We start from the raw sequence: 27,734 nt of genomic DNA on the forward strand, positions 1-27,734 counted from the left end.
CAAAAAAAAAAAACAAGTTGAGATAAACAATGCATTTTTGTAACTAACAAGTAGAACGTGATTTATTGGCTATTTTTAAATATCATTTGTATCTTCTGTGTTGACACTTGGTAAGGCTTGTTACAAATGATTGTATTTGTATGTTAGTTTCAATACACTATGACATTTCTCAAAAAGGTCGCAATAAACTATTAGCTATTTTGTTTTAGGACTTTAGTTGGATCTCTTCAATACATTAGTTTTATAGTCCTTATTCCACTTTAGATTGACTTGCGGCTCCAGTTCTTGAAATAGATTGGTAGGTACAGTTGGCTTAATTCAAATAAAATTAAGGAACACTAACGAAGGACATTAAAAGTGTCGACGAATGTAGTTTTTAGATTACAGATAAGGGTCGAAGCGAAGAACTCAATTTTGTGATGGCAACCCAGAGGCACATGAATCACAGGATTCATCATTCAGGAATCACTAATATCAAACATGTTTTATAAAATCTATAAGTACATATTTTACTAAATCCGTTTTATTCCTGTATATAATACAATGTACATTTCAGAGTATTTTAATATTATATATATTTGTGGTGTGAGTAGATGTATTTGGTTTTGGTACGTGGTCAGAGGTAAGAAATGTTGGTATACCTACGCGCTACGTCTAGATAACCTAGATTATATCTTTAAAGTTTCTCTCCAACGGTGCAATTTCCTCGTTATCACGCAACTCAAGGCAGACGACAGCAGCTAAACGCCTTAAATGTTTCGCAAATCCAGTAAAAGTGTTGTGGGCGTAGTGCACAATACGACAATAGTGCCAGCAACGTAATCGCTGTTTTCTATCGGTTCGGTTGCGGTGTCGCGCTCGGCTGCGTCCCCGTCAATGTTCGTCACTTCATTTTCACACTGTTTAGCTCATTCTACGAACAGAAAGTTACTTATATATTTTTTTAAGTTTTATGATAGACCTAGACAGCAAATTGCGTCGGCGTCGGTGAGATGAGGTTGACGCCTTTGGGAGGACTGGTGGGACACTGCTGAAGGTCAAGACAGCAGGTGGAATAAGGAATGAGAGGGCCAGAAAGAAGCATGCATAGTAGATCCTCAGTGGGATCTTTTGTCCCCCCAGTTCCCACGACGACAATATGATTTTTCACGTGTTTTTCTATCACAATAATAAAGTTTATAATTGATAAAACCGACGAGGCCGCGCGGCCTTGCACTTTTCCTATGGATGTTTTTTCAAATGCTTTGCATGATTGCGTTGTTGGTTCCAGTGATTACCAGTGAGAACAAGCAATTGTCATGAACAATGACTAAGCTCTATGTAGGCAGATATTTCTCTGTTCGCATTGAGCCACTAGGTACTATACTTAAGTACAACTGCATAAAACGCGTGTTGGTATATATATACCAATTTAGTACTCGTACCTACTTGGGTTATCATGCAAAAGTAACCGCCATCTTACGACGACCATTTTTATGTTTATTGCGCTAAAAGTGAACGGGCTTGCGGCCAATGCTTTTGCTTTGTAATGTTGGTAAAGGTTCATTATTTGAGAAAAACTTGGTTTGGTTTCGTAAATCAACTGTGGGTTATTAGTCACGTTTAGTTTGCATGAAAATTGTTCATAATATGAATATAACAAGAAAATTTTATTTGGTGTATTATTTTATTCAGTGTGATTATTTGATTAAGGTACTTTTTTATCTCAATTAATCTTTCTTCATAAGACTATGATAGATAAGTAGGTAAGAGATCCAGCAGATTTAAACTCCTTTTAAATATTTTTAAAGTAATACTTACTTATTAATAGCTTCTACTTCAACATTGCCAAACATTGTTTGGCTTTTTAAAAACAGTGGTACTCTACCAAATTGCTACGAGTATCTATATTCAATTCTTAATAATGGGAAGAGGGTGACCGTTAACAGGAATACGAGATAAAAAGTTATTATTGTCCCCATATAAATTTATTTTCAAGCCCGGCAATGTTTGGCATGGTAGGCAATGTTGAAGCAGTTGACACCTTAAATATTTAAATTAATACTTCAGCCGCCTGTTGTTTACCTTTTTTGAGTTATTGTATTCATTGTATTGTTTTCTGTATTGAGGTGTGCAATTAAGAGTAGGTATTTGTATTGTATTGTAAATTTATCGAAATCCGATGTTTTATGACATTATTCTGTCCATTCCAGATAGGTTAAAAAAAGATTCTGATTCTGTTTAGTTAGAAGGAAAAATCGGACAAATGCAAGTCGGACTCGCCCACCGAGGGTTCCGTACTATTTAGTATTTGTTGTTATAGCGGCAACAGAAATACATCATCTGTGAAAATTTCAACTAGCTATCACGGTTCATGAGATACAGCCTAGTGACAGACGGACGGACAGAGAGCGAAGTCTTCGTAAAAGGGTCCCGTTTTACCCTTTGGGTACGGAACCCTAAAATGGTTCTTTATAGAGTCATTTTTATGGGTTTTACCTACTAGAGTCAGACAAAGATAAGTTGGCAGCGATTTTAATAGCCCAGATGGTGCAAGTGTCAAGTAAACGTCATAATTTTATAGAAGATTGACGTTTAAAATAACCCGTGCACCATCTAGGCTATCAAAATCGCTGCCAACTAATCTTGGTTTGACTCTAACTTAACTCTATAAAAGAGAGGTATGGGCGCTGTGAATGTCATATATTTCGCTTTGTGTGGTAGGGCACAGCACAGCGGATGTCATTCTAGATCAAGAGCAGAGTCCAACTGAGGAAGTGCCTCCAGCTTACTGAAAACGGCAGCCAAATAACACTAGAAGTTCTGGTGTTGTGCCTGCCGGTGAGTACGGTTGCCATAGCTCAATGAGGGTACGTAGTCTTTGGGTCAGCATCGGCATCACCCATGTAACACCTCTGGAGTTGCAGGCGTCCATAGGCTACGGAGACTGCTTACTATCAGGCGGGTCGTATGCTTGTTTGCCATCGACGTATTATAAAAATAAGAGAGCCTAAAAAGGCGGAGTTAAACAACCGGTTGCAATAAATTGAATGTCATGATTCTTAACAACAATTTCTTTCATATTTTATGGCTCCGTAGCCAATTAGGATATTGTATGGTTTCACCTTGTCTATCGGTCCGTCTGTCCGACCTAGGCTTAGCTCAGAGATCGTTAGATTCGTTAGTAATAGAAAAGATAAATTTGATAGTATAAAAATATACTAAGTATCTACAACTTTTCTGCTTCTTGTTAAAAAATAATTCACAGAAAAGGTTTAGAATCCCTGATCTTGTCATCTTCTAGAGTCTGTCTGTTATTTGGAATGAAGTACCATGACAAATTACTATTTTTAGTTCGTCTGTTAAATAAGAAAAATATGTTATAAAACATCAACATACTATAAAAAACCTGATAAACGTGAAATCCGACAGTACATCAGCTGAAAATAGCAGTAATTGAATTAATAGATGTAGAAACGAGTTGTTAGATACCCGATCTAATTAAGACCACTCAGATGAGCAGATTCCGTGATATTTCCCCCGAAATCACGCCAAAATCTGTTAACTGGCAATACGTTTCGACATTTGGATCTGGGCTATGTTAGTGTTAGTACAGTCACGTCTGAAAATATCGATACGGATAAAGTGTCAAAAATATGTATACACTACCGTAATATATGGGCAGTAAGGTCGTGTATACATATTTGCACTTTGGCACTTTGGCACTTTGTCCGTATCGATATTTTCAGAAGTGACTGTACGAACAAGATGAAAATAAATATGTATCAACCTCAAGGTCTTAATTGTCTGTTCATCGTTACGTATTTTTTTTTAAGTTGTGGATGTGTTTGAAATTGAATGTGACAAAGCGGTTGCTTTTTGACTATCTAATTCGAATTCGGATTTCTATAGCCTGTCAAGACATTTATGTTAGTAGGAAAAACCGGGAAATTTAAAACATGAAGGCGCAAAGGGTTATCGTCCCATAGAAAATAAGTCCCAGAAGAACTTCGCGCTTTTGCCTTTTTTTTGTGCTTTTTTTTGTTTGTCCGACTGTATTTATGCTTATATGTGCTACCACAGAAAAATACAAAAAAATGTATTACGAGTATCTAGTTAGTGTAAAGGGGCTCACTGAATACCAGTTCGCTGGACGATATCGGCCTCTCAGTTATTTGCGATTGTCAGCTTTTGCGAATAACTGACAGGCCGATATCGTCCGGCAAACTGGTAATCAGTGGGCCCCTTAATACTCTATATATTATCTAACTTTAGAAAACACTAAACGAACGGAATGTAATAAACGAAAACACGAGGCGAGAATGACGAGATAAACTTTTTGTCTGTGACTCCAGGAATGTATGTTACCGGCGCTGGACATTTTTATGTTGTCACATTACAGATTTAATGAAATAACACAAGGTTTAAGATACGAACATTACATTGAAAACGTTTCATTGTTATAGGACCTGTAGGTATTATTTACAACACAGCATACCTAATTAAATCTGTTTTTTGGCATATGATTTTTTTTGCCTTTTGCTACCGATCTATACAAAAAGATACATATTTTTTTGTGTCAGAATATAGACTTTACTCGTAAATAAAAAATCTCTGTGCGGCGTTAATTGTTGAATGGAATACCTACGAACTGCAACTAGTGCAACGTGCATATATGTATTTCATTTTATCAATTATCAAATGCTCAGTTAATTTAATTTTAATGTCTAGTCAAGAATTTTCCTGTTATACACCTAACTTTATTTCTTTTTTAATTTTTATTGTAAATGTATACCTATGGATTGATGTTGTCTGGAATAAATGATTTATTATTATTATTAATTTAAATATTTATTTGTTTGTTCTAGGACGAGCCGCTGCCGATCGCCAATGCGCACGCGTTGCACGGTGTTCCGCCTCCGGCCGCGTCCACGGCCGAGGCGCCGGCGCGGGCGCCCGCCGCGTCCGCTGCCAGCCACACTAAGGAGGACGCGCTCAACCAAGCCGAGTCCAAAGTAGACGAGGACAAGTTGCAGGTACTTCGTTTTCAATGTTGTTGTTTTTGACAAATACGATAGCCGTCGATCGCCAAGTGCAGGCACTGTAGGGCATCCCGCCGCCGACCTCGACTGCCGCCGAGGCAACACAACCTGCTTTTCCGTCGTCTGCTAATTGAAAAGAGGATTCAAAATACACCCATCTTCTTTGCCGCTGATAATCATTGTCATGGCAATAAGAGATAATCGCATTACGAATATGACTGGGACTAAATATTTTTTCATTTCTCATGGTCTGAATGGTGGTTGTTGTTCTAAAAACTGTGCAAAAAGTGATACGTTTCTGCACTATAGCATTTTCCTTTCAAGGTTACTACGTTTTTTTTCTTCATCTTTTTACGATAAGAAATTGAAATTTGGTTTTAAATGGATTTGTAATACAATTTCCATTCTGATATCTAACTCCCATAAATAACGATACTTTTACCTAAATGGTTAATTGACAGTACCCTCAAGAAATGCTATAAAAAATATACTTAGTCATGTTTTTAAAAACACATGTATTTTAATTTCCTCGTATCCGAAATGATGAAAAGTAGGGGGCACTTATTTCTGCCGAGGTAGTTTGGTGCTAATAGTCCGAGGCGCCAATAGTTCATCCGTTGGTTAACAATTTACTATTACTAAGTACGGACGTCTGAAGTTACCTTCTACGGTTTTAAATCTAACCTTGATGCTTTAATTGTAAATTGATTGTGAGGACATCTTTTAATCTGAGTTACAGACGTTTCGATAGCTTGAAAAAATTTAAAGGACAAGTTACCCATTCATTTAAAAAAACCCAATAGCTACATTAGCTTATACAAGTCTAGTTTCACCTTTGGTGGGGGGCTATGGCGTTATTCATAAACGCAGTACAAGTCTCACGGCCCGATTAGAAATTTAAGATAAGTCAAATATTTGCTCTAGATACGATATGGATCGGATATGTCTATATTCTTCAAACAAAAACACTTTTGACACTGACATATCGGATCCATATTCAGAAATTCAAAATTTATAGTGACACCTACATTTATAAAAACAAAAGCCAATAAATACCTGGGTAAACATTATATTATAATAATCTTAAAATTAAATATTTATTACATCGTATCTAGGTATATTTGACGTATCTTAAAATTCGAATCGGGCCGTCAATTAGCTAATTAGCTTACGTACGTACTTGCAAGAAGAGGATAAAATATAAATTAACAAATTCAGGCCTGTAATGCCTGTAGTCAGTAGCCTCTACAAAAACCAGCGATTACGTTACCAAAAGGATATTGTAGTTAAATTAGTAATCAGTAATACAGGCTGTTTATTTAGTCACCTGCAATAATTTACGGGGTAAATATATAGGTCATAGTGAGCAACTTTTACTATGGGACCAACCCCGAAATCTCGAAACAAAATTTTGGATGTTACATACATTTCGGCTGTCTGACCTTGACATTTTCTATGGGAGAGTAAAATTTTTTTGCGATTTCGGGGTTTGTCCCACAGTAAAAGTTGCTCAGAATGACCTATATTTTCAGCCCGTAAATTATTGTAGGTGACTAAAACACAACCTGTATAACTTTAATAAATTAAAAAATAAGAATCAAAAATCATTATAGCTACCCCCGTGCCGGCTTTTTCCTGGTTCAGCAAATATCGCTAGCTGTGCAACGCGGCAATGCCGCTAGCATTTTTGCCACGTTTGGATCAGGTGTCGGAACGGGACATAGTGCTTTTGATATGTTACAGTTAGTTTGTTATAATTAATTTAATTTTTAGGTTTATTTCTAGTTTTAATTTTTTATCAGAATGTCTTTTTATATTTCCTCTTAACATTGACGTATTAAATAATAGCCTTATATAGACTTATAAGTAGGTTTGTTATTAGATACCAATATATTTTTCACGTCAGCAGCACGAACAAGGGTAATTTGCTGCCTAAAAATAGTGAGCAAAATCGCATTTTGCTCACCGAGTGAGACAAAATAACATTCAAGTGACCTTTAGATTCGAATGTCATTTCAACGTGCGGGGCCTAATACAAGTTCGAAATATTTGGATTCTATTGTCTTTATCCCTTTCACGTCATTAGCAAAAAGAAAGAGACAAAAAAGTGCATACGTAATTCAACGCTATATTGACGGTTTATAATAGACCCCCGAAATAAGTCAGACCGCATCGTTCCAAAACACCCTACGAGTCTTCATTCGTAATAATTAATTAATGAAATAAAAGTTTAAAATTTAATAAAAACACCATATTTTAGGTATTTTATTATACAATCAAAACAATGAACTTATACAAATTTACGCAATTGTTACGCAGTAAATATTTCTACTTAACTACTTTTAACGATCTCTACTATAGTTGATAAATAGTAGTATCCGCAATTCGGACCGGATCTCACAAAGTTTTTTTTTTTACAAAAAAAAGTTGTCGATTGAACTGTCAATTGATGTTCGTTAATTCATTATTTATTTCGTATTATTTTATTGAAATTTCTTTCGTTTTGTTTTATTGCGGTAATTAAAGTTAATTGTTAGAATACCTTCAGAAAACATGAGTGAAATAGTGATCCGTCCGTCTGGATTACATTTTTTCAGGTTGTATTTTTTGATGGCTGACTGACGTGAAAATTTTTGTGTACTACACGAGATCAAAGTTATTTACATCTCGTGCGCTTTTGAGTCCCTTACTACGCTCAAGATTCTAAATTAGATTCACTTGCTACGCTCGTTAATCTATTATAGAATCTTTCGCTTGCACGGGACTCAAAACAAGCACTCGAAGAAATATAAAACTATGCTCTCTTGTTGTACAAATAACTATTATTTGTTTATGAAATCCGTCTTTAAATACATAAAATTACAAGTCGTTAATTAGGTAATTAAGTTATAATGTTCTAATATTTAGACGATAATTTCAGAATAAGTTTTCGATAACTTAGATGTTTTGTTTTTCTTGTTATATTACTTAATATTAAAACATATCAATCGCCTCTTAAGTCTGGTACCTACTTTAGTGGCTATACCTATTCATTTGATTAATCTTTCAGTAAATCACCAGGATGCCTGTGGCAATTGAAAATCGTGAATATCGTTCAATAAATATTGTCAGAACCACGCTCACACTAAACTTCAAAATCAAGCTATCAGTAACTTATCTCATTAACCGTCTTCGGCAACTAAATTAAGTTATTAAATAAATTCAACCGATTGCTTAACAAGTATGAATTGTATATAGGTAAGTATCTAAATTATACATGTATGTACAACACTGTATAACTAAAAACACCGGCCAAGAGGTCGGGCCAAGTTCAGTGTAGGGTTCCGTATTTGTCCGTCCATGTATGGACTTTCGTGCAAAATGTGTTTATGCCATGGCACCCAAATTGTATAATAATTTACCCAATTCAATAAGAGAATCTGAAATGCTTGGATTTAGGAAACATTTATCGGAATTTTTAGTACAAAATGCTTTTTACTCTTTAAAAGAATATTTTGACCATATGCCGCATATTTATAAAATTTAGTATAATGTAGTATAAATTAGATTAATTTTTTTTATGAATATAAGATTTACATGCCCATTAGCTGGCTGAATACACTGTTCTTTGAAATGTATTTGACAACATCCACTTGACTGTATTCTAGCAAATGATTTGGTATTTGATATTTGACAACCTTAAAAAAGTATTAATTTTCGCGAACATTTTTTTTAGATCGTCATTCTTTAAATAGGTACCTAATATTTTAGGTGTACATTCATAAACTGAATACACGAGTAACATGGTTAGACTATCTAACGCGAACTAAAACATAAGTACGGCGTTATTTAATAAATCCCCGCGTAAACCAAGTGAAGGGCGTTTAATCTCCGCAAAAGGAAAGTCTGTTTGAAGCACTTAATAGCCCGAGCCGAGTGAGCCTAGCCTCCACAACTTCGAGTGAGCCTAGCCTCCACAGGGGTGCTCCCTACCTATAGGCTAAGCCCGATTAAAAATAGATACTTTGAGGTTATTATAAAGGCTTCTTTGCAATATTGCTATTGTTGCAACGACAATAACCCTCATAAAATGTGTCGGATATTGGAATATTAGGCTACATATTTTTTGGTCTAATGCGGAACTTCACATGAAATCACACAATTACGCAATGTACATAGGTAAATATGTGTTTTTCGGAGATATTTTTTGCATTTATGGTTTACATACTGTTAAACGTAAAAACGAATTTATGGGATAAAATGTCTGGTCACGTCAAAAGTATCTTTATTATATTGAGAAAAAAAAGTAAAATTATCTCATGTCGCCGATCTAGAATTAATTATGTTTTCACAAGAGTTCCAAGAATAATAAATCAAGTGAAACAAACGATAATTATCATGCATAGTTAACCATATTCATGTCAGAAGGCGGTGCCTAAAATATTACCTACGCTACATTACACTTTGTTAAAGTTACATATTAATTTAATTATTATTTAATACTATATTTAAATACCTTCATATGGCTAGGCGTCGGGCTATCTGCATGAAATATTGTAATTATTCTATTTTAGAGTTGCACTGCATGAATATATACATCACATTATCTGTATTTAGAATTGTAATTGTTAGGCAAGCTGTCGATATTGACGATCATATTGTGAATAACAATAACGATACCTATTATCGGAATTCGATTACGCGCAGATGTTCATGTAACAAGGCGGCTAAGTAAATCCCTTGTAAGTTCTGCATTGTAGTCAGCTGTTTGTATGTGCAATGAAGCGCAGTGATGTGTGATGTCACAGTCACAGCTTTCACTCGTCGGGCGCGGGCGGGAGTCACTTGGTCTGTCATTTTTATCGCTTTGCGACCGCATCACTTTTGGAGATCCAGTGTAGGAAAGTTACAGGCTTATGTTATTATAATTTATAGGTACATACTTAAATAAAGTAGGGCCTCGATAATCCGACCTTCAATAAAACAACCCTTGTTCGGAATCATGGAGCGTTCGAATTATAGTATGTTAGAATTAAAACATAAGTTTAATTAACTCTTACATAATTCCCTGACGACTTGTCTGGCCTAGTGGGTAGTGACCCTGCCTATGAAGCCGATGGTCCCGGGTTCAAATCCTGGTAAGGGTATTTATTCGTGTGATGAGCATGGACCCGTCATGGATGTTTTCTATATATTTAAGTATTTATTAATATGTATATATTATATATATCGTTGTTTAAGTACCCGCAATACAAGCCTTATTGAGCTTACCGTGGGACATAGTCAATTTGTGTAATAATGTCTTATAATATTTATTTATTTATAATCGCCATTTGAAATGCGAATACACTTTAAAAACTCGTCTAATGTAGCTTGCTCAGTTATATTTATCGTTCAAGCAAAGGATTTGTTCCTCAAATTACGCAGCATCATTTTTTCGGGCAACGACGGGTTTTTTTCTTCAGTCTAGTCAAAACAAGTGGTCAGTGCCGATATAATTACGGCGGCGGAGAAAGGGGTCACTCCGCAGTTTGTTTTACAGCGAAGTTCGGATTAACCTGTGTACGGATTAACTAGGCCCTATTGTACATAGAAAACATGCATAACTCAAAAACATTCGTGACAAACACACCAATAAAGGCAGTTACCATGATGCGATCCAGACCCTCCAGGCTCCACCGTATCATTTCTATCCTCGTAGGCAGAGCGTCACTACTAGCAAGGCTAGAAAGCCGTTAGTGATAAAAACTATTCATTATCGGAGTTCATACCTATTCTGGCTTATGCTTATACGTTCGGCGAGCGAGGAGAATAGTCCAACCCGCACCGTAGTGGCACTGCGTGAAAGCTACTATCGTTTTATTACTTACCGAGCCAAAATTGACCAATTTTAAGCAATATCTATACGATTTTATATTCACTTAATGCGGCCTGGTACTAAACCTGTCACGCAAGTAGCTTAATGGAAAGAAAGTGGTAATTTCAATTTTATATGTATTTTGCTTTAATGATACTACATATATTGCTGTAATGTTAAAAGTCTTAAATAAAAAACTCGGTCATGTTGCAATCATGTATTTGTATTCTCTCTTGCCCGCACTCTATATTTATCACTACTATCGTGAACATGTCACATATCAAACCATTTATTTGCTAGAATACAGTCAAATGGATGTTGTCAAATACATTTAAAAGAACAGTGTATTCAGCCAGCTAATGGGCATGCAAGTCTTATATTCATAAATAAAATTAATCTAATTTATACTACATTATAACAAATTTAATAAATTTGCGGCATATGGTCAAAATATTATTTTAAAGAGTAAATGAAATGAAATGTATTTATTTGTCAGAATATGGTACATTGATTTCATCTTAAATTAGAATTATTGCAAGTTCTATCATATTCTACCGAGAAGGCGATGTACAAATATTTTTACTTATATCTATTTCTTACATCTATATCTTTGCTTTACACAATATACTAAAACAAAACTAGGAACAATCAAACAAATAAACTATGAAACTAATCACTATGGTCCAGAAACTCGTTTACACTGTAAAAACAATGCTTGAAAGAATGTAAATATTTAATTAATAATTTTGTTGGTTTGTTTTTTACATCATCAGGTAACTTATTATAAACTTTTATTGCCATGAAGTAAACATTTTTTTTTCAAAATAATACTAAGTTGGATTTAGGCAGAGTTAACTTTTGTTTCCATCTAGAATTTGAACCATAGGTCTTTCCTCTGGTTTTAAAGAAATGAGGGTAAAAAGCATTTTGTACCAAAAAATCCGTTAAATATTGATTCCCTTATTGAAATAAAACTATTACTTACTTGAAATCAGAGTTCATATGTGCTAAATCATATGCATTCTAAAAATGGAAACTTCATTTTCATATGCTACTACTTAAAACTGGCATTATCATACACCTAATGACTAAAAATTTTTTGGTACCTACATTTTTGCACGTTGTGAATATACGTCCTATTGTACGTGTGTTAGATAAAAACATGTTTTATATTTACATATGACAATAACGTCACCGAATAGTTTAATTGTTGAGGGCACAGTTTTGGTATAAACAACTGTAAAATTACTGTTCTTATTATCTTCAAAAACAGTTTTTTATGGGTAGCATTCAAGCATGATTTGGCATGATGTAATTAATTTTGTTGAAGAACAATCGTGTCCCTAGGTACTTATTCCACAACACGCCATTATTTTGGATCAGAAACACTCGAAGATACTATTTAATAGTTAGTGCTGAATTTCGGGTAATTACACTGGTGACCGGGCGGATGATGCAGCAATATTCGGCATAATCTATATTCTCAGATACAAAGCCAGGCTAGCCTGTAGTCAAAGCCCCTTTCAACGGCAGATGTTAATTCGGCGAAACATCACTTGGTGTACCGTCCGATAGCTCTGCTTTAGTTATTTGGGATACCTAGTGTCAGTTGGAAGCAAACGCGATTGCTTTTGCGTTGTAACTCGTCATATAAATAGCCGGAGCTCCGTAACAAACTTGACTAGTTAGTTATAAACTTGAAACGTGGCAAGTTGCAGCGTAAATGCAGTACATAAATGGCACCTAATACCGTGCCTTATGACCGCTTATTGTAGGAGAAATCCAGATCGTTGTGTTACTCAAGTAAAACTCATTGACTTGCGAGACTAAAGTAATTGATTTATTTTTGCAGTAGAAAGTGTTTATTGATCGCATTTACTGAACTGCTAAATATTTATTCGATATAGTTAAAGACATTCGTACTTAGGTTTTATCATATCCGCCCGAAATTTGGTAGGTACCTAGCAATCCACATTTCTTTTATTGGTATGGAAAGTTGGTAAGTATTATTTGTTTTGTAATGTTACGATACTACTCTTTCGATACTTAGGATTTGGGTCAAACACATTTTAGAAAAAGGTTACTTCTGTGAAAAATAAAATAAAAGTTAACAACTATGGTACATAGATTTCCCGTTTTACCTATTTGAGTCTCAAGTACTGAAAAAATGTATCCCGCCCTTTAATTAATGTGTAAAGCTTATGTCTTTGAAATATTCCGTTAAAATCCTGCACCTTATTTAAACGATAGCATTAAACCTCCCCTCGGTAATTAGTCAGATAGGAGAGCCGTTACAAAGACTTACAGTAACGACGTACTAAAGCACTAAAGATTTCATGGAGTTCACTGACTGAATAACATTTTAAATACCGAACAAAAATTATGGCTCGTTTGGTGGTCCGCTTTAAACAGTGAAATCTGGATAATGGATTCCCTGAAGACCAGCTATTTAGTTTATTTTAAAGGGACAGACATTCCACTTCTCTAAAATAATGTGCACCTGAGTACTAACAATTCCCAGTTTAGTTTACCTATATCAGAAACAACGAGAATTTCCACTTTACAAATAATGGCATTATACCTAAATCAAAGATAGTTATTAGTTAAGTACCTATTAACTATCATAGACAATGCATATTTACGTGGTTATGTTCTCTCATTAAAGACTTGAGTAATGAATGGTTGGAGGCTTGCGTCATTATTTATAACTAGCGTTTTAATTGTCAATAAATAACCTAACATATTTTATATAATTATGAAGCCACTAAAACTCTTCAATTTTCATATCCCAAGGGTCTAGACTGCCCTCCTTATGCGTGAATGTCGTTGAAATGTGGATCATAATTAACCTAAGCACTAATAGCCACATGCATCAAACTCTTAAACTGAATTCGTAGTTTATTAAAACTGGATGGCAGCTGCCGGCGTGATACTTAACATAATTCATCAGTGTTTCTCGCCCTTACATTGCATCTAAGTAAGTTTAAAGGGCTTCAGTTTTCAAGTTTCAGCTTGTCGTAAAAGGGAGTGTATTATAGAACAAAATATATGATAAGGAATGCCCGGCCGGACTGTGTACCTACACCTACTTGTGTATGAGCTATTTAGTTATACCCGCCGATGTATTTCTTGTACAGTCAAGGTATTAAATATCGATACGGACAAAGTGCCAAAAATATGTATACACGACCTTATTGCCTATATATTAAGGTAGTGTGTACATATTTTTGTCTCTTTTTCCGTATCGATATTTAATACCTTGACTGTACTTAACTCATTCGTAATTTTATATAATGTATATTTATTTATCCTATGTATCCCAACAATTATTTGTAATGTAAAAAGTATCCACGAATGGAGTGTCGATACAAACCCGACAGGGTTTCACTGCACTTTTCTGTTTAGTTCAATGTAAGATATTTTATAGAATAAATAAATAAAAAAAATGGTATTTTCCGGGTCAAACCTATATAGTCTGGTTGTGCAGAGTAGTTTTTTTACTTGAATATAAAAGGAAAACTCCGTTTACAACTATGCACGGTTATCCTTGTTTTGTGGTTTTGAAATTAACATAAAAAGGAAACAAAAATTGCTTTGTTAATAACTAGTAGGTACTTAGGTATAGATTTAGAAACAAGATAAGAAAAAAATGGCCGTTGAGAGGCTGACGCTTAAATGGCAGTTAAATATACATTTTCCTGTTTTGGTAAAACGATGTTAGAGGTATATGATGGCTATCCGAAGAAAAATGTCACTAGACAGTCTTTGACCTAATGCTGTATCTCATTTAAAACCTATTTTAGCCTGGTGATTTCATATTTAATATTGTTTGGCCAAAAATCGACTTTCTAGTATTTAGCGGATAGGGACTGAATTCAAAGAGTAGCGTTAGGGAAGCGACACGCTGATGGAATGCTTCGTCAACGCGTTTATTACGCGCTGCTCATTCTATACCCCTTTTCCCATTCTTCAACTTCCTCAATTTCCGGCTACTCACTTGCATGATACTATACTTGTGTGTGGATACCTGTCGATAAAACGTCCAACGCGTGACCAACAACACCATAATTATCGTTTGATAGCCTCGTCTTACCGGCCCATTTGCGTTCACTACCTACATAAGTAAGTATATACCACAGTTACGACTGACGTCTACCGATGTACTTAAAAGAAAATTCCTAATTGGATAATTGAAATAGAAGCCTGTTTGCTTCCTTATTTTTATCGATCGTGTGGATATTTATTAGAAAGTGGTGGTAGCAGCCAGCTTAGAAATAGACTAATACTAGTCTCTGCCCGCGAATTTTTCCGCCTAGAATTCGTGAATGTTCTCAATTAGGACCAGAGATCGGACAAATTTGCGTCATTGCTCGCAATAATGTGGACATGACTCCAAAATTAATCAAATATGTAATCATTTAATGGGGCAAACTTAAGTAGTTTTATAGGAATATTATTATTCCAGTATAATACAGAGTTTATTTTCTGTTCTAAGTTGTGGGCGATAACCTCAAAATCGGGATAAACTAAACAAAGAACAGAAAATAAACTCTGAATTATACTGGAATAATAATATTCCTATAAAACTACTTAAGTTTGCCTCATTAACATCAGTGGAGTGCGAGCGGAGTTTTTCAGCACTTAAGTATATTTTTGATATAAAAAGACATAGACTGACTGCAGAAAATTTGGAAAAAATACTGATTATTTTCTTTAATAAATCCATACTTTAACACTCTTTTGTATTTATTGACTAGCAATTAAAATTTAAGTCAAGTAAGAAATTAATTAAATGATTACATATTTGATTAATTTTGGAGTCATGTCCACATTATTGCGAGCAATGACGCAAATTTGTCCGATCTCTGATTAGGACACATAAAAACAAGACACGTCTGCTGCGATTTTGATAGCCAAGACTGTGCAAGTGTTAAAATAAACGTCAAATTTCTGTGAAATTATGACGTATAAACAACACCTGCACAATCTGTGCTGTCAAAACCATTACATATATAATACACAATTAATGGATTTTTCGTGAATGCACTTGATTGATTACTCTTGACATTATTGTAATGATTTTTTAAATTTAGTCTTATTGAATGACATGTACGTACCTAATAATTTGAATATGCATAACTTACATATATACATAACCTTAGAATAAGCAATTTTAGCATGTATAAGTAAGTACTTTAGAGTATATTTTATGACTTTATTTGTATGTATACGTGAAAGCAAATAAATGATCTGATTCTGATTCTGATAACAGAGTCGGCGAGTCAAAAATATTCGTGGAGAAGCCGTAATTAATTTGGCTTTCCTTTTTTTCATGAGCCTTAATATAAGTAGGTATATTATGTGACTGAAAATTTGGCAATCCAGTGGAAATCATTTTTCATTGCTATATGATTAACCTTACTACCTTGTAGTATGTACTACGCCTGACGCTTACAGCGCTCTACTATATATGTAAGCTGTTAAAACCTGACCAGTAATATATGATCACGCGCCATATTGCGGAATTTCATTGGAACTAAATTTTTCATACTAAACTGTCACCCCATAAGTATTTATTGTTTGTCTTGTTTGTGTTTACGAATAAAATAATTCTATTCTATTCTATTCATATGTGAGAATGTGCCCTCTTGACAATGATCATATATTTTTGGTCGGGCTATACATACGTTATTTTAGACACAGTAAACATTAAATAGATTACCTTTTGTAAAAACCCGCACCAATATGTAAAAAACTAAAAATTACCTATGATTTCGCAGCGTATTGACTCCGATAATATTTTGATAAGTGATAAGAGTCGGTGTCAATTTAATTGCGGGTGATATTTAGGAGCGAGGGAACAATGGTGCGCGGGCGCATTGTTCGGACAGGATGTCCGAGCCATTGTGGCCAGCAAACAGCACAGAACGAGATCTAGCGTTCATGTTTCATGCTGTTTCATTGACTGTTTAATGCAATTTGATGCATGTTTTTTTATGATATAGAGATGTTTGTTTACGCTCTTTGTCTTTCGATTTTAAGTGTTTGCAACAGAAAACCATTGAGCAAGCAACATATTTATGAAGTTAAGGTACCTAGTTATAGAAACTCTCAAAATATAGCAAATTTAAACAGAGTCAGACCAAGCTAAGTTGGCAACGATTTTGATAGCCCAGCCTGTGCAAGTGTTAAGTAAACGTCTAAATTTCATAGAAGTTTGACGTTTAAAATAACACTTGCACTGTCTGGGCTGTCAAAATCGCTGCCAACTTATCTTGGTGTGACTCTAGCTACATTTATGATGGTTGATAAGTTTACTAGAATTCTGAAACGTGATACCTAAAATGACCGTGAAACACCGAATTAATTTATTTTTCAAATACGCAGCTATCACACTGATTCGAATTCGTAATGCGGTGTATGAGTGTGATATCGCAATGCACGATTCGATGTCCCGCTCGCACACAGCAGCGACGTGCGAATTCGCATCTAATGTGAAGACCGCCGTAGTCTTCACTTGATATAATTATATTGCATCTATTTTTATTATTATATCAAATAATTTACTTCGTAAGCGCGACTTTTAATTTAATGTTAGCCAGGTATCAAGTAGGTAAATCGTTTTCGTAAACTCAATAAATGTTTATTGTTAAAATTAGCTAATATTATAGTAATGAACAAATAAAGCACCAATGCACGACTTCAAAATTGTAGTCGTGAATCAGATAGAGGTACTTGCTGAGACTTGTACGTGGTTTTACAATACAATTATTTATGCAGTCGTTTTTATACGCCTGACATACGTGTTAATCGAGACTGGTTTTTCCACCTTTTGGGTCCTTGGCATTCGTTCGAGTAAATACTTGATGTCATTTGTATTTCAGAAAATTGACGATGTCAATCCGAAGTTCGATGCTCCGAACTCTGAGGGAGGTGAGGACAGCTCCGAGTCGGACAGCTCGGCTGAAGACGACGAGGATTTGGATGCTGTGCGACCCATGTTCAAGCTACCCATCCAGTTCGACCTTGACGAGCTCGCTGGCGCTTTCCTGGCCAACAACCAGAAGTAAGTACACATCTACCCGTCAAATTACATTGTTTTGTTTTTGCACAAAAACGCGTTAATACTATTTAGAGCTGGCAAAAAAAGATTAGCTTCCAAGATTTGGCGAAACTTGGTAGGTGTATACTTAACTTGAATTGTAATTACGACAGCCGCTATCCACACAAAGCTACGAATTTATTTCCACCGGAGTTTTAATACCTATATGTATATTTTTTATTGACATTATTAATAGATACCTATTCATTATTGAATAAAAAACTAGCCCAAATTAATCACAGAGACTTCTAGACTCCGCAAATTTCAGGACTCCTAAAGTAAAGTAAACGTTTTTATTAAGTTGATCAGGTGGTAAGGTTGGACTGCCACCTGGATTGCGTCTTCATTATCGCACCTTAATAAAGAGGAATATGTAAATTACAGGGGCCGCATGAACTGCGTGGTGGAGCGCCGCCGCGACGACCCCATGGAAAGGCGCTTCCCCTTCAACATCCTCGGTGCCTTCGCCCCCCGTGCCGCGCAGGCCGAGCGCATCGCCATCATCTGCCATGGCGGAGATGAACCCAGGTACATGTTACGAAGAGATTTTAATTAGGGTGTGCTGGGCTCCCGGTACATACTGGTTGTCCATACAAAATCAGTTCCGGCACCGGTTCTCGAAATACACTTTTACTTAATAGCCTGAATCTCATCTTTATCTTTTTGGACGAGTTCTTTTACGAATGGTTGTCTAGAGGAACGGTCTGTGCATTGGTATCAGTGCTTTATAATAGACTGTGTTGGGCTTTTCTTAGTACGTCACACCAGTCATTGATTCTGTTTATTGTCCACGACAGCAGTGCATAACGAGACGCTTTCTGGCTCTCTATCACTCTTCTATGTTAGCAAAGAGAATTTGAAATAGAGGTGTAACGTACGTAAATTAACTGCCATCTTTCGACATATGATTAAAACTTTTAGAACTATGCTCGGACCCCCATAAGCCATTTGACTTTGATCTTTATTCTTTTACTGATATGTGTTAAAATCAAAAATGTGGCGCCATCTTACCAGGCGTTGTGCCTAAAGCTTATGGCGCCATCGCTCGAAACGATGTCGCCATACCTTTGGCCTTAGATCTATTATTTAGATGGCGCCACTTTTTGATATTTAACAAATTTGACACATATCATTAAAGAATAAGGAGCAAAGTCAAATGGCGTTCTAAAAGTTTTAATCATGTGTCGAAAGATGGCAGTATATTTGCTGTGGCTACAAAGTTTTTTTTGACAATCCACCTCTATTTCAAGTTCTCTTTGATATTAGTGCGACAGTGAAAGTTGCGTTTCATTCGCTACGGAGCGTAAACGATTGGCATGTTGGCTACTACGCAGCCAGGTATCTTGGTAATTCCTTACTTCCTTAGGGTGCAGCTGTGAACCAAAGCAAACAGATATTTAGAACCATTCTGTGGAATCACAAAACGGGATGCATATTCACTGCTCAGCAATTTAGAAAAAATAAGGGCAAACGATTGGTGGAAGTTCGTAAAAGGACAAGAACACTCGAAAGCTCTAATCAAAGGGTTCAACAGCAAAAATGCTAGGGAGCTTCTAGGGCTCAAAAGACACAAAGTCTGCGCGGTGACCAGAATTTTGACTGGACACTGTAAATTGAACAAACACATGTTTCAAATCGGAAAGAAACAAGACGCGACATGCAGGTTCTGCCATGAGTCAGAGGAGACTGCAATGCACATTCTCTGCTCCTGTGGACCACTAATGTCAAAAAGAAGTACCCACCTAGGGCGGCACGTATTGCAACCCTATGAGGTACAGAACATTACGGCCCAAAGAATCTGGAATTTCCTGGATTCAACGGGCATCAGTAATGAACTTTAAAGGGCTGTCACAATAGACCAATGCCTGGTCGACGTGGCATTCAAAGGCCCACAAACCACAATAATAATAATAGAACCATTAACAGTCTGGTTGCAAACTCACTTGACAAAGCCTAGTCCTAACAAGGCCTAGGGTTTCCATTAGTTCCTTCCAATAAAAAAAACTCATAAACATTTACTTTGGTAAAAACTAGTGCAACCTACTTACCTATGCTTTTTTTACTTAAAATTTTACGCAAATTATTTTATTACCAAAACCTCTTAAAAATAGAATACTTAAGACAAACTTTAAGAGCACGTTAAGAGAGAAGAATAGTTTTGCGATCCTAACCGAACGTACGTACATTTCATGAAATTTCCATTTCGGATACGTATAAAATGTGATTAAAACTTGGTCGAATTAAGCCATTTATTTTATAAAAACAATATATTTTTCTTAAAGAGAAACGTATTAACCTAGAATATATTATGTTGAAGCGATCGATATTAAAATCAAAGTTAAAGGAAAGGAAAATCAAAGTTAGTCAAAGGAAACCGTTTTCTCCCAAAATGGAAATTTGATCAACAATGTACTTACGTACGTCCGAATAGGATCACAAAACTATTCTTCCCTCTTAAGATAGTGAGAATTTCTCAAAAATTCTGTGTTTTGTCATAGAAACCCTTTTGACAGCTTGTGTAGGTACTAAAACTTACTAGTAACTAAACTACTAATATCAGTTTAAAAACGAGCTCAAGAAGTGGGTATTAGTATAAAAACTTTCTTTCGATTTATACAGTGTTTTACAAACAGATTTATATGCATATCTATGAGATGAGCTATTGTATCGATTTAAAATGAAGTCCATAAAAGGTCAAATTTGCGTTTCTCCTCTAGACGGCTGGTCCCCAATGATATTCGGTATAACCTTCCATAGGTACATTACTATTGGAGATAAAGGCATTGACCGGGAGAGTAAAGCTTGAGCTGGGCCATTTTTTAGCCAACTGGTAGGGAAGGGAGGAGTTTTAGAATGTCTAAATATACATATAAAATGCATGTCTCAATTCTGTTTGGCACACTTCGAGTACAGAACCGTAAAACACAGATATTAACCAATAATTAATTAGGGGTAAACAGGGTCTCCAGTGTAAATATCTATTCTTGTCCGAATGTTGTATTTAAGAAGGCAGATTGTAACCAATGGAATTGTAGGCAGATTGTAGCCAGAGTTAGCGTTTATTGCAACCATTAGGTTTTGCTTTGATTTCTCTCTGAAACCTCAAACTCCTCTCTTGACGCTATTTCTACTTACTATAAACTCTGTATCTTTGTTTAAATACTTAGGTACACAAAATCTTCCCTCAAATGGCTCCTTAAGAGGAAAGAGGACGGCCGTTTCTCCATACAAACGTAGTACTAATTTTCCTCTCTTTCCTCTCTGTCTTTTGATAGGCTTGCGTGGGGATATAGATCCAACACGTAGAGGCCTCTTGGAGAGCTTTAATGTCATGTAGAACGCCTGCTGGAACCCGTTTACAGGCTCAACAATAAACACGCATGAACTGGTCGCAGCAGGCATTGGGACTATTGTAGTAAAAGTGAACAGTATAACGGTCTATGGATTGAAGTTTGGGAGGACAATGAGACTGGGTTATTGCAAAGAGGTTCGGACACCTGCCATAACAATGTTTTCACTAGTTACCGAGGCAGGCGGTGACTCGCCGTCCACTAGATGGGCCCCTGAAAATGCCGTCGTGAAGACGACCAGGAGCAACACCGGTGTGAGCGGCTCAGGGGTGTCGAGAGGTGTACGCCGCTTTCTACCCAGTGGCTGATAACAGCCACTGTGCCAACTCGCGTCTTATGCAAGTTTTCACTTCCACCCCTGGAGCATTTAGCTCTAACGACTCCTCTCTGGTCGGCCAATGAAGGCAAGCCAGCAGAGCTGAGAGTCCTGCGGGTCCCCTTGGAGTCCACTCCGACCGACGAAAACACGCCGGAGACGGAGACCCTGACCGACTCTCGGGAGTACTCGGGTCCGTGGGGTCGTTACTCCCCAACAGCTCGCCACAAGCTGCCCTGCGGATAGGAAAGAAGAAATATTTTTAGATAGTTTGTTGCGTGTTAGCCATAGCTATGCCCTTACGTTTGACTTTTTTTGATTCTTTGATTATTGTAAAAATAAGGAGCGAAAAACAGATTTCATAAAAATGTTTAAATGCTCCTAACTCTTATATCAATTTAAAAAAAAGAAACGTAGGGGCATAAATAGCTGTGGTTGATATACAACAAATTGTGTCAACGTTTTTTTAATAATGTTAATATCTAGAGAGGAAAATGAGGACTACGATTGTATGAATAGGTGATTTCCTCCTCTTTCGTCTTAAGCTAGTTGAGGGTAGATGAAAGCATTACATGATCAAATAATGTAGGTTAAAGTCATGTCGTTCAGTGACAGATCCGGGCGGTTTTGTATTTGGTTGGTTAATCTCTCTGCTTTACCTTAAGGTTGACTGGCAGAGAATGCCTTTTGGCATTAAGTTCGCCTTTTGTACGAATAGTTTTCTTTTGTGCAATAAAGTTTAAATAAATAAATGTGATAACTATCCGAAAATTTACAAATTGTTTACTTTTATTTAATACCTCAAGATACAGAGTATAGTAACTTACACCTTTATTACTGAAGCAAACTAGAGATTTAAAAAAATACAATTACTGCGAAAAATATGTTTACCGGTGCCAATATAAAGGTTCTTAAGGTTTAGGTATGTGTGTTTATTTTTATTTGAAATTTAAATGTTTACATACAATATTTTTTGAGGTCAAACGTTTTCCAACCTCTTTATACTAAATCCTTGAGTTATGACGTCCATAGATATTATTGACAACAACGATACCTACAAACTCGGTGGTTCAAAATAGGTCATGTTTAGCCTTTGATGAATAAAAGAAAAAGTGGCTGTGACATAATCGGACAGACAGACGGATATGACGAATCTATAAGGGTTCCGTTTTTTTGCCATTTGGCTACGGAACCCTAAAAACTGTATAGTTTGTACGAGTATTTTCACGTGGGCACGCGAAAATGAAGAAACTTTTCGAATAGAACCTTCTTCCTTTTTGGAAATGATTGAAATGTACTATACGTCACCCGGGCGTAAATACGAACGTCGTGAAACATAACTACGAAACAATCGTATCATACATTGACTGCTAAAATCATATAATTTTTAAGAAAAAAGGAGCGTACTTTTGACGTGTTCTGTTACTCCATTTTTCCGATTGCTATGGAATTATGCAAAATCAGAACAACAATGTTTAGTAGGTTGTATAAGCTTATCACTTATAAATAAGCTTTACAACTGTATATATTAATAATTAAAAATGCATATCTATTTCCTTTTATTCCGTGAAAATTGGCAACAGAACTTAGTAACCAATTATATAGGTAGTCTGGTCACAAATTTTTACGAGAATCCATTAAGAATTGCAACCTGTAGATAACATCTCGATATACACATGAACGCAAAATGCTCGAGTTAAAACGAAGATTTTCGCTACCGCTGCGGTTAATGAAGCGCATTGGTTCGTGAAAAACACATCCCTCGCATCTTCGAACAGCTTTGTTCGAAACGCAGTCTTTTTTTATAGACGGCGAATGCGTTACGCAAACCAACCAGGCACAGGGCTGCCTTGCTCATCGTAGATGCAGTTCTTGTACAGTCAGCATCAATAGTAGCGGATGAAACAACGCGCCAAAAGTATCTGATGTTCCGGATAACTTTTCCAAATATAGACAAATCTCTAAAATTTACATTCAAAAGTATACCTTTTACCGTCTTAATTGTTCTACATATATAACCACCACATTTTGTTAAGCAGAATGGTAGATACTTTTGAAATCTTCTTTGATCCGTTACTTTTGATGCTGACTGTACTTGCATAAAAAAAAAAACGTTTTTAATAAAGACCTTAATAAAGAAGAACAAGACAAACAATTGCATGAGTTTTCTCATGTGATTACTGCGTTTGCGATAAGCAGGGCAGAGGGCCGGGTCTGGGATGGTTATGTGGTACTTCCATATGGGGTTAAAACACGAAAGCCCATTTGTTGTCGCCTCACTGCTATACAGCGAGGTCCCAGGAACGCCGTGCCCGCCCACGCAGAGACCTAAGTGTAGGCGACAGACGTCCCCGAGCCTACCGCCCACAGATACCCTTATGGAGGTAACCGGCGGTCGTATGCCAACCGCCGCTGCCCCACGCGCTTGCGGCGCATTGGCTGAGAGGCCAGATCCTTCCTGCCGCGCTCCGCCGCCTCCTTCTGCGCCACCACGTGCTCACAGAAGTAGGCCACCGCCTCCCATCGCCTCTCCCCACTAAACCATGGCTTTTACCACTGCTGGCAAGGAAAGGTTGGTTTCCACTACGGCCACGAGTGCGGCCTGCTGCTCCGCCTACGCTGGACACCCCGCCAGCGTATGTAAAAGAATACCCCGGCCAAGTTTGCCCGCGCCATTAACCCCATCGCTGGGCGCTTTACCTCTCTGTATTGCCGGCGATATACGCTGGGAGAGTTAAGCGTCAGTACTACGGTCTCCCGAGGCGTCGAACAGCCGAGTCGACAGGGCTCTCATGAAAACATGCATATCCGCCGACCAGGGACCCATTGTGTCCACTGCAAGCGCCGCAAACTCGTAGTCTTGCAGTAAAGATGAGTATATGCGTCGCTTGAGTAGTTGGGCCTGATCGGCAGCAGCACTGGCCTGTGCGCGGGTAGCGCCTGGATGTTAAAAATATTATTATAAAAAAATCTAATCTTCCCTGATCTAAAACCTACATTACATTTGTAGTACTCTTATTTAATCCAGTGATTCACCCAGGAAAATTAGTCTGGTTACTCAGGTATGTTAGTGCTGTTATATGTGTACCTATTTCAATTCTGCTCCTAAGAAGGCGACCCATTTCGAGGTAGTTCCATCGGTAGTTTCTCATATTTCCGCTAAAACTCTGAGCAAATTGTAGACCTATCTTGTTAAAGACGCATTACAGTTTTCAAGGATAAATCGCACGTCTCATATTATTATACACTAAGTTTACGATTGTATGCTAATACCTAAGCGTTTTTCAAACTGCAGCTCGTGACTCTACCGAAGCCATTATAAGGGGATATATACAAAGGGGATCAAATCATGAAAATGGTTAAAAAAATAGGTATATGTTAATTTTCAATGGACCAGTAAGCCGGTCTTATCTTACCGGCTCTTGGAAAACTCATCATCATTTGTTATTAAATATCTTCCATATAATTGTCTTAATTTATAGGCAAACTAATAAAATATTAAAGTTTTTGCAATAGCGCAGAGAAATAAAATAGGTACCTAGGTACCTACGCAAATAGACATATACAATCAAGCGGCCAGAATGGTGTAGCTGATACTACTAAGCAGACAACTAACACAACATGGCATGGTAGAAAGTGTAGAAACCATACATGTTTTGCGTTAATGGATTTCTAATGACAACTGTAAAACATCCATTAGTTTCAGTACACTTAGTAAGTAATTTGATAGCAAATAAATACTGACGACATATATAGGTATGATAGAATGTCCATTACCGAATATTACAATTTGACTTCCATTAACTTGTGTATTGCGATGGTGAAAACGTGTATCAGATCAAGGACCAACTGTAATTAGTACTTTATTTTTTCCACATCCTAAATATTAAAATGCCGGGTAAATTTTTCCAACATGTCCAACTGGCCTGTCAATTTTATTTAAGTATCTGGAATATAAAAACAGAGTTTACTATAAAAGTAGGAACGAGGCTCAAAGTTTGACAATCCCAGTCAGTGTATAAAACCATCATACATACTGATACATTGTTATGTGAATATAATCAATACCTATTAGTATATAATATTATTATACTCGTATACATCAGTAGGCAGACCATGCCGACCATAACCGTCACTAATATAATCTGTATTGAAAAAAAAAACCGGTCATGTGCAAGTTCGTTTTACTAGCGCACCGAGGGTTCCCTACAAACTTTGAATTATCTCGTGTAACTATAAAGGTGAAAGACTTTTCATCAGAAGTACGTATACTAAACTAATTGTAAGTATAATTGTAATTGTACCTACAACACCATATGGGCAGATTGTTTAACTAATTTGAGCTCGTATGTTGGTTTTCGAGGATAATTTTGAATAGTGTGAACCGATTTCAAAAATTGTTTTTTTATTTTAAAAAAGGTGTCATTAATGTAATCTAATAGAAAGTTGGTTAAATTGCAAACTGAATGCGGAAATGTTTTTTATTAATTAAAAAAATGTTACCAAGATAGAGGTCTGATGTAAAATTTATAGTAATGTTAAAATGTCATAGTTTTTCTTCGAAAAACTTCGGAGATAAGGGAGGGATGGTTTTTTTTTTCACATTTTCCTTCTAAAATCATTTTTTCACATTGTTCATAACTATTCCAAATTTCAAATCGATAGTTTAAGAGGTTCTCGAGATATTTAGCCATGAAACAGACAGACAGACGAACGGACAGAGTCGCACCATAAGAGTAGCACCTTTTGTAACCCTAAAAACGAAAAAATCGACTTTACAGTTTGCTTCACAGAATAATTCCTAATGTCACTCAAATAATTTACGATTTACGACCATAGTGCGTCTCATAACAATTACAATAAATAGTTTTCATGAAGGAGTTCCATTCTGGTCTTTATGAATAGTTCACCAAACTCCTCAAGGAATCTATCATCAGAACTCGACCTTGACAATTTTTTTTCTAAAAAGCTAATTTGCTGAACAAACTTAACGAAGAAGACATACCACCAAACGTGTTAAACGTATCATTAAGGAGTTCCGGTCTGGTCGTCATCAGCAGTTCCACTTTATCAAATGTCACTTTTTTAATGTAAATGCTTAATTGATTGAATAAATAAAAAAAACACGTTTCATTTTCGACTTTTTGAACATCTCAACTGACGTAACGGTTTTGTTCCAGGGCAATGAACTTCCCAGACCCGCAATCGCAGGTGTTCGCGTTCCCGCTGTCCGGGCCCGTGAGGCTGCCGCTGCGGCCGCAGCCCGAGCGCCCCATGCCCGCGCCGGAGCCCCGCATGCCCTTCGCCCCCATGACCCCGCAGCACCGTGGACCCTTCCCCCTACCGGTAAGTACACTTTGCTTTTATGAGACCCTGTGCCTAAGCCTATAGGTGTATGTATATAGTATTATGTACCTACTATGGTGGCCGACAAAAACTGGCAACCTAAGTCACCGAAAACAGCTTAAGTACTTAAATCCCAACACAAATAATGGAAATGGAGTACTTATTATCAAACGATAATACGAAGCCGAGGAAGCCGAGCTAGGAGTTTTTCATATTTCTTTATAAATTCCTCTCATTTTTACGTAAAGACAACATTTCTTTTTTTCTGTACTGTGTGCGGATAGTTGTAAAAGAATAATTGCTGGAGCACTCGTCACATGTCACATGCGCCCGTGAAAAGGAAAATAAAAAGGTAATGGGATTTCACGACGTTTTCCTTCGTCGTAAATCAAGTGATATACTCGAGCATCCCGCAGGGTTGTTAGCTCGACCCATACACGAGAAGTAGGTGCTTATATTAACTTTTCAATTACCTACGAAATCGGGAAAACATATCACAACACGTGTATTGGGGTAAATAAAGATTTTCTTGTCGCTCGTGCTTCGGTTGGAATATTCGACGCTCATGCCATTATTGTTTCTTCCTAGTCGCGATTCTGCACAATATTACGTCTCTTGATCATGGGCCGTTCTTTAAGATCATCATATGCACTAAATACTTATACGACAAAAAAGCTACTTAAGTTACATCTTTACTTTCTAATTTGTTTGTTATACTAATGATGTGTCATTTTTTTAAATATTGTGTTTCGTTTCGTCCTGC

General features: G+C 36.6%; 2 protein-coding genes across 2 annotated transcripts in view; one reads left to right on the top strand and one right to left on the bottom strand.

Moving 5' to 3' along the window:
* LOC133523573 (UBA-like domain-containing protein 1) overlaps positions 1 to 27,734 on the bottom strand; it is a 136,791-nt gene that overhangs the window by 49,059 nt on the left and 59,998 nt on the right. The gene's annotated exons all lie outside the window — the stretch shown is intronic.
* The window catches only part of LOC133523564 (uncharacterized), a 94,923-nt gene that overhangs the window by 15,329 nt on the left and 51,860 nt on the right, over positions 1 to 27,734 (top strand). Inside the window, exons 3-6 of the mRNA XM_061859218.1 lie at positions 4,848 to 5,015; positions 17,742 to 17,923; positions 18,344 to 18,487; positions 26,806 to 26,971. Coding sequence (XP_061715202.1) covers positions 4,848 to 5,015; positions 17,742 to 17,923; positions 18,344 to 18,487; positions 26,806 to 26,971 — 660 coding nt within the window. The remainder of the gene's footprint in view (positions 1 to 4,847; positions 5,016 to 17,741; positions 17,924 to 18,343; positions 18,488 to 26,805; positions 26,972 to 27,734) is intronic.

The sequence above is a fragment of the Cydia pomonella genome, chromosome 12, assembly GCF_033807575.1.
Source record: "Cydia pomonella isolate Wapato2018A chromosome 12, ilCydPomo1, whole genome shotgun sequence".
Classification (NCBI taxonomy): Eukaryota; Metazoa; Arthropoda; class Insecta; order Lepidoptera; family Tortricidae; genus Cydia; species Cydia pomonella.